Below are 8,999 nucleotides of genomic sequence, written 5' to 3' on the forward strand. Positions count from 1 at the left end.
TTGGTGCACAAAGAATAAAGATGATGACAAAGAGAATAACGGCGCAAAGATTAATGAGAGAGAATAATATTGTATATTCTACTTGCGTTGTTTATAAATGATAGCTACTACAAGGCTATTTATACAAAAGAAAATTACCACCTAAGCCCTAACAGACTAAACTTAGTGAACAAGTTTAAAGTACAAACAGTACAATACTAAGAAGTACTAAAGTACCCTTACTAACTAAATAGCTAAGCTAACAGGACCCAAAAGGTAAAACTTCTAGTCAACACTATCTTCTGAGTAACCGTCAGAAGATCATCCCACATCAGAACTTCTGATGCTCATTTTCTGAATATGAATTACTCTTCAATATGCACATCGTTGTCACATTTATCTCACTTATACACTCACCAAGAATTACGTGTTTCCTAGGAAAAGTTGATAAGAAAACAACACAGCATCCATCTCTTTCTTCCGTACCTATTTAAGAATGTTAGGTTAAACGTACATGCAACGTGTTGGTTATAAAGTGATTGTCCTACCCGTGTACCTTACATTGTCCGGCTAGTCATAGAGCACCAATTATTTAAGAAAGGGAAACTATCCTAATCTTTTTAACCTCTACAATACATTATTTCTTAATGCTTATATATCTCCATAACTTCTAGTGCATATCCTTATCATCCATTTAATGGACCCCAACATTAATAGCTTTTGTTTCTGTACTATTTAGTAAAACAAAAATGGATCCCACCATTACTTTTTTGTGTGTAAAAAGAACCTATAGTAAAGGATGGAGTGAAAATAATAATTGGCATGGTGGTGGGGTGAGTAGGAGGAACACTTACCTGGTAATGTACCCCACAAATCCTTAGTGTGTTTATTTTAAAGAAAATATTGTGCATATAATTGCTTTTTCTAAGTTGAAATTTAATTTGTCGGAGTTTATAGATACGAGGTGACTTCGCTCTTTTTTCTTGGGACTGCCTACATTTTCAAAGGAAGTTTATTTTCATACGGAACCGAGTATTTTTGAATAATAAATAAATTCATATTATATCTTACAATACTTTATTTTAAATTATACTATATCACTTTATACATTTAGTAAAATTTATTTGTCTACCATTTTTTTTACTATTTATTAATTTGTGTTATTTTGATTTTTTAATGTATATATGTCAATTTTTGAGTCAAATCCTTACTGACTTCTATTTATTTATATTTAAGATAATTTTTTAATGTATTTTTATCATCAAATTAAATGAAAGTTATATAAAAGTTAGTAAAAATATTTTTGTTGTCCAATTTTTATTATGAACACACTTTATTGATTGGAATAGCATTAGGCTATTGGTAACCAAAAAAATTAGAATGATATTAATAACTGTTTTATAATTCTGGATTTAAATTAAATATATACCTTAAAAAATTAATCTTAAGATTCCGGGTTCTTAATGAATACACGTACGCTAAAGGGAGAGAAATAAAAAAAAGTTGAAATCCCATCACGATTATTCATATAATATGAGAAGGTATGTTGTCTTTTTGTAATCAAGTTGTATGTGTGGGTGGCTAACTGGCTATAAAGTTAAGCTGAGTTACATTATCCAATTACGTGATGGCATGTATTATAAATAAAATTTGTATGACAACAATATAGAGTTTGGACGTGGCTCCCTTTACAAACATGTGCCTAATCTTGGCCTTCTTATGGTGGATTCTGGATTGCTAAAGACTATTATTTTTGTGATTATTAATAATTATTAAAAATAAATTTTAGATTTGAGTGGTGTTTAACTTAAATGTAATGTAATAATATATTTTTTTTAACAGGCAAAGATTCTATTAAAAGAAGTTAAAGGAAGCTCCACCCGACATTACAAACACCGAAACAGCTATTACATCTCAAAACAAAGGAGAGGAAAAGTGTTCCAGATGTAAAAGTTACTACAATCAACAATCTTACAAATAGAAGATAGCCAAATCCAAGATCTATACACTATAGTCGACATACAATCAACGAAACTCGGATTAACATCGTTAAAAATAACATCATTCCTCATTAGCCATATACTCCAAACTGAGACAAATCAAATAATCGACACCACTCTATGCTTCACCTTGCTCAAAACTTTCTCACAATTAAAAAGTAAAGACTTGAACTCTTCCAAACTCAGTTCCGCAAGCGTACCGATCCAAACGTAGACTTTCCTCCAAATTTTATCCGCAAAAGAACACGAACCAAATAAATGCAAAACAGTTTCATCATTCGGGCAAAAAACGCACCTGAGTTGGGTGATTTCCGTTATAATACCACGTTTGAAAAGTTGGTCTTTGGAAGGTAATCTATCATGAAACAATCTCCACCCAAAATATTGCAATTTCTTGGGGGCTGCTGAGTTCCAACAGCAAGATAAGGCTCCCAGAACACCTTGGGAAACCGAAGCTACAACACTTTCTGCGGTCAACCAAGAATAACAAGATTGGACCGTGAACCGACCTTCGTCATGCTTCAACCAAACGTACAAATCATCCTCATCCCCATTCAAATTAACGCCATTTAACAAATCTGAAATCTCGCCGCAAAAATTCTGAACAACTTCATTTTGGATCTCCACGATACCTACTAAATTCCAATGCCACACAGAATCCTGCCAGAAACCAGCCTCTTCTACACAACAACACTTGTTTATTGCTTCGGCGAATACCTCCAGGTAAGCTTCCTTTAGCGATTGATGGGCCAACCAATTTGAATACCAAAACGAGGTTCCCCGAACATTAGCCACCTTACTTAAAATAGCACCTGCAAAGCAAACGTTAGAGTCTACAGAATTATCCGACAAAATCAAGTCTCGCCACCAAATGGAATCCTTCTTGCTCAACACACTTTTGTCTCCTACGATAACTTTCAACTCCGGATTAACATAACGATGTCTAAGAATATTACTCCAAACAGCCTCTTTCTCATTGATTATCCTCCATTTCCATTTGTTAAGCAATGCCAAATTCATAGTCTTCACATCTTTAATTCCTAATCCTCCCTTCTCCTTCGAAAGACACACGGTACTCCAACTAATCCAATGAGTTGTATGACTTTCCTCCCGACCTTGCCATAGAAAATTACTTTGAATACGGCGAATCTCTTGAATCACTTTGGACGGGGCTTTGTAGAAAGATAACGTGTAAATGGGGATAGCATTTAACACCGCGTTAATTAGAACCACCCGACCAGCCATGTTGAGAAATCTACCTTTCTATACTGACAACTTAGACTTCAATTGGGTGATGAGATCTTTCCACAAGGACAGCTTACTAGGACTCTTCCCGACTTTGACTCCTAGGTACTTAAACGGAAGATGGTCGATGTCACACGATAAGAAATTTGACGCCGCTTCCAACAGCCATTGACTAACATGAACACCGTAGATTCTGCTCTTATGAAAGTTAATCCTCAATCCTGACATGATCTCAAATCCCCTTAGTATGGATTTCATCATCCAAAGATTATCACTGATTCCCTCCGCCACCAAGATAGTATCTTTTGCGAACTGCACAAGATTTACTTCAGCCTCTTCATTGATCTTAAAGCCTCTGTACTCGCTTATTTCAACAGCCTTCTTCATTAGACCCGCAAGAGCTTCCGCCACCAAAATAAATAAAAAAGGAGAGAGAGGGTCTCCTTGACGGAGCTCTCTTTCCGCCTTAAAATCCTTAGTGGTACTAATGTAAGCATATGAACATATGATTAACCATATGAACATATGAAACAAATGATTTAATTATGTAATGAATAATAATTATATAAACTTTATTTTTTTTAAATAATCATATAAATAAAAATTTAGTTACACATAAAATATTACAGTAAATGATTAACCATCAAAATAGGTATAGTGAGATATAATCTTTATTTTCAAAAGAAAGAGAATGACTCAAAATATCAACACATCTAAAAGTAGTGTTTTCTCTTTGCATAACTCAAAAAATCAATACTCCAATGCTTCAAGTGGTTCTCCATGACTTACTGGACTTGTTGTAAATCCATTAAATATAAAATCTATTTTGGTGGAGTTGATGGTAAAGGATATTACTTATTTTACTAATTAAAACAAAACAAAAACTTAGTTAATGGAATGAATAATAAATTAATTAATGAAATAAAAAAGTTAATTAGTGAAATGGATAATAAATGAATAAATAAAAGAATATATAAAAAGGCTAGTTAGTGGGATATATACTATTAAGAAATAAAATAAACATATACAAGTTTCTATGTTTTCAATAAAAAAAATATAATTATTGAATATAAATTTTTAATATGTAAAAACCGGACGCAAAATTCGGGGGAAGAAGAAAGGAAACTTTCAATTTAATGGCTAAATAAAATATCCGGATGGAAACAAATAGTTTAATTATTTGGTCAAAATATTGTTAATATGGTTGAATTCTGAACACAGAATATACTATTAATATAAGTAGACTGACTTGGTAATTTCTTTGCTGTGATGTTGGGTTTGAAAGTGTTTATCTTGGTCATCAAGATTTGTTAAAACTAGGGTCAGGTTTTTAAGATTAAATTAAGGGTGCAATTGTTTTAGCTAGATGCTTTAAAATTTATTTTTGATATATCATAGAGATTAATTATTCTTTAGACTCTTTAAAAAAATAAGTATAAATCTTATTAGAAAAATATTCAAATTGAAAATTATATATTAAAATAAAATTTATTATTATAGTTGAAATAGTGTAATTATAATAATAAAAAATTCTCTTTTTTATAAGTTTTTTTGTGTGCAAAAGCTAACTCAAATCAAGTATTTTTTTTAAACATAATTTTCTTTTGGTGAATAGAACACATAAACATCACTAGAACACAATTTTTATTTTAAAAAAAAAACAAAGAGCCCTCAACTTAAGATAGGCTAAAATATTTGAGTTATTTTAAATAAAATATATTAAAATTTTACTAAAAACATTTGCATAATGTTTTCATAAATTATAATAATATAGTTGCAAACAAACCTTAAAAAATGTACACACAAAAATATTATTTAAATAAATATTTAAGAATAAAAAAATTAAATATTAATGTAATATTTAAAAAAATAGAAATCAATCATATCACCCGATCTCCTCTATTAATTTCATCCTTTTAAAATATATTTTAAACTAACTATATTTATCTAACTAACATAAAATATTAATATTTTAAATATTTGTTAGTTGCATATTTAAAAATTACATACTTACTAATTAGCCATATTTTATAAAGAGTTGGAATACATTAACATCAGGTGAATAAAATTTCAACAATTAATAACACTCGATCAAATATATATATATATATATATATATATATATATATATATATATATATATATATATATATATATATATATATATATATATATATATATATATATATATATATAATAATCTAGTTGTTGACCATTATTTTCTAAAAAAAAAAATTTGTATATGATGTTTGATCGAGTGTTATTAATTGTTTGATCATCTATTTAAATTTTAAATTTATACATATTTGATTCCCTTATATTTTCGGCACTAAAAAGTTAATAATATATCTACTTTTAATGATGTGTAATTTTATAAGTTTTATATTTAAAATTTCATAAAAACTCATATATATTTTTAAAGACATGCAACTTATATTTTGTATTTTTAAAATTCTATAAAAGTTCTAATATGATAAAAATATAATTATTTATTTATAAAAATATCCTATACACAAATATAATTAAAAACACCCATAAATATTATATATATTTTTAAAACAAACCGGCCCTAAAATTTATTTTCATGTAAAATGTTTTAATATTTATTTTAATATATTTTATGATTTTTTTTTATGTTTCTATACTATTAAAATATGAATTTAATTATGTATATTGAAAATAAATATATTTTGCAGTGTCAGTGTTACTTAATATACTTTTCTAAACTTTTGATAATAAAAAACTTTTTCACTATTTAGGCATAAAAATTAAAGTCAAGTTTAGTATTAATTTAAAAAGTACTAGGAATGTTCTATTATATATTTTAAAAAATAATCATTTCTAGAACATTTCATATGTTTATTATAGTATCTTTTTTATAAAAATAAAAGTTCAAGTATGTTCTCAACAAAGTAATTTTAATCAATAATTAAAAAAAAAATGACTTCCATAATGGTCAACAACTACAAAATAAAATAGCTCAGACTTTTTTTAATATTCTAAAAAATAAAAATTATTTTATATAATCTTTATACATAAAAGGACATATTTAATTTTTTATAGAAATAATTTAGCTTTAAGTAATTCATATTCTATTTTTTTATAAGGTACCTTTTCCTTGATTTGTTATTTGTTTACTATAATTATATGTTAACTTTCAAACCATTAAAATCAACCAAGTTGCTTTTTATCAGGAAGAAGTTTGTTATTCCTTCTTTTTTGCTTGTTTCTTTGGTCAAGTATTTTCTGTTTTTTTCCTATACATTTGCAAAACAAAACAAACCCCTATTTCACTGATTGAAATTAAAAAACGGAGCTTCCGTTACGGAGACTAAACTATACAGTTAGTTTTTTTTCTGTTCCGTCAGTTATAGCTGACGTGGCACTATTTGAATGGTAGTAGTATCCACCGAAAGAATATTCCCTTTTTCTAATATGCCAAAGTACATTCCACTTTCACCCTCTCACACTCTTCACACTTATATTTCCCTTATTCTATAAATAATCCTAACCATAACTCACAATAACTCATAACTCCAAAATCAAAATCAAAAGAAAAAAGTGTTGAAATGTGCGAAACCCTAAAAACCAACTACCAACTCAGCGACGAGATCGGACGTGGGCGTTTCGGCACCATCTACCGGTGCTTCCACCCTAGCTCCGCCGTGCCTCACGCCTGCAAAGTCATCGACAAATCTCTCCTCTCCGATTCCACCGATCGTGAGTGTCTCCAGAACGAACCGAAATTCCTCTCTCTCCTCTCGCCTCACCCTAACATCCTTCAAATCTTCGACGTTTTCGAAAACGACGAGTTCTTATCCATCGTGTTAGAGCTTTGTCAGCCTCTCACTCTCCTCGATCGCATCGTTTCGAATCCTGTCACCGAACAACAAGCGGCGTCTCTCATCAAAAAGCTTCTTGAGGCCGTTGTTCACTGCCACCGTCTCGGTGTCGCGCACCGTGACATCAAGCCGGATAACATTCTCTTTGATTCTAACGATAATCTGAAATTAGCCGATTTCGGTTCGGCGGAATGGTTCGGCGACGGCAGAACCATGAGCGGTGTTGTTGGAACGCCGTATTACGTGGCGCCGGAGGTTCTTTTGGGAAGAGATTACACAGAGAAAGTTGATGTGTGGAGTGTTGGTGTGATACTGTACATAATGTTGAGCGGGATTCCTCCTTTTTACGGAGATTCCGCCACCGAAATTTTTGAAGCGGTTATTAGGGCGAATCTGAGGTTTCCGTCTAGAATCTTCCGTTCCGTTTCATCATCTGCCAAGGATCTGTTGAGAAAAATGATTTGCAGAGATGCTTCCAGAAGATTTTCTGCAGAACAAGCATTGAGTACGTTTCACTTCATAGTTTTAATTTGATTTGATTTTGAATTATTGATTATGATTATTAATTTTTTTTTGTGATTTTTTTCAGGACACCCTTGGATAGTGAGTGGAGGAGAAACAACTGATCAGAACTGAGAAAATAGAAGTAATAGAAAATTTGGCTACCGGAGGCAGAGGAAACAGAGCACGTTCGTGTAGATTCCGATGAAGCGATCGAGTAGTTTTTTTTTTTTTTTTGAAGATGAGTTTAGGAAAAAATAAATTTAGAAGGTAGATAGTTTTATTAGGAATCAAACTCTTTTTTTTCTGTTTTACAATAAAATAGAGTTTGAGTCTGTAGATCTGGTTTTGTATAATACTACTACGGTATCCATGGTTTTGAATGTTTAGTTCTTTTTTAATATATTTTGAATTTATTTATTTTGTTTGTGGGTGTTTTTTTTTTTTTCAAGTAATGAGGGTGAATCCTTTTAAGGAAACAGAGGAATAAATAATTGAATTTATATGATAGTAAGTGTAAACTTGTGCAAAAAGAGGGTTGAATTTATTTTCATATATTTAATTTTGAAGTATATTAATGGTTTTTTTTCTTCTAGAAAAAAATAGTGCACCCTAGAATTTGTTTAAGCGGCAATGTTTCAACAAACCCAAATAAAACCAAGCCACCACCCACTTTGCCAATCAAAATACAATGCCTCTTACATAGAGAAATAGGCACTTAGTATCTAATTAAAAAATAATCCCATACCCATACTCGTACCATCTGCTTCTAAACAGAAAAAGGCAACCTGATGTTTATGCAAACAAGGTCTCCCGATTAGCCAACAATACTGCACAATTGACTAATGGAACTTGAAAAGATAAGTTTGCTCTACCATTGCTTGGGCATCTCTACGCGGATTAATGCTAATTGACCCAATCAAGTACTAGTATATAGTACATATTGTGTATCGTTTAGTGGTGAAGGTTTGGGTTTGAATCCTGTTAAGTGTAAATTGTTTATAAAATAAATATTAATATAGAAGAAAATCAAGAAACAACACAGACATTGATTTAATTTTCGAAGCACCGTTGTAACGCATCACCTTAACTATTTAGTATGCCGAATTTTACATCTCTATGAACCCAAGACAAGGTCTTAGGTTGAAGTACCATTGTCCAATGTTGTAATCCAATGTTATTTGAATTTATGTGTTTAATTATGTAGTGATGAAAATTGCTTTTGAGTCAATCAATTATGGGTATGTTTGGATTGACGCTAGATATAATTGATTCTAACAAAATTGAGTTTGGTATTGAATAATCAATTATGCACTCTAAAAGTGCTTTTACTCCTTCTAGAATTGAAACCGAACATACACTATTTAAAATTGATTTTGATTAAAAGTGAGTTTAAAATAAATTAATTTATGTATTGATTTTGATTAAAGGT

General features: G+C 30.4%; 1 protein-coding gene across 1 annotated transcript; it reads left to right on the forward strand.

Moving 5' to 3' along the window:
• The first annotated feature begins 6,731 nt into the window (after positions 1-6,731).
• Positions 6,732-7,987, forward strand: LOC131616764 (phosphoenolpyruvate carboxylase kinase 1-like). Its single transcript, XM_058888208.1, has 2 exons — positions 6,732-7,571; positions 7,656-7,987. Exons 1-2 carry the CDS (start codon positions 6,794-6,796, stop codon positions 7,700-7,702), a joined length of 825 nt encoding a protein of 274 aa, XP_058744191.1. The 5' UTR covers positions 6,732-6,793; the 3' UTR covers positions 7,703-7,987.
• The last annotated feature ends 1,012 nt before the right edge of the window (positions 7,988-8,999 follow it).

This window comes from Vicia villosa, linkage group LG1, assembly GCF_029867415.1.
Source record: "Vicia villosa cultivar HV-30 ecotype Madison, WI linkage group LG1, Vvil1.0, whole genome shotgun sequence".
In the NCBI taxonomy this organism is placed as follows: Eukaryota; Viridiplantae; Streptophyta; class Magnoliopsida; order Fabales; family Fabaceae; genus Vicia; species Vicia villosa.

Excerpts from the sequence above, each read along its gene's own strand:
- LOC131616764 (XM_058888208.1), top strand. The coding sequence starts at position 6,794 with ATGTGCGAAACCCTAAAAACCAACTACCAACTCAGCGACGAGATCGGA. Across the intron at positions 7,572-7,655 it reads TTCTGCAGAACAAGCATTGA|GACACCCTTGGATAGTGAGT; the intron begins GTACGTTTCACT and ends GATTTTTTTCAG.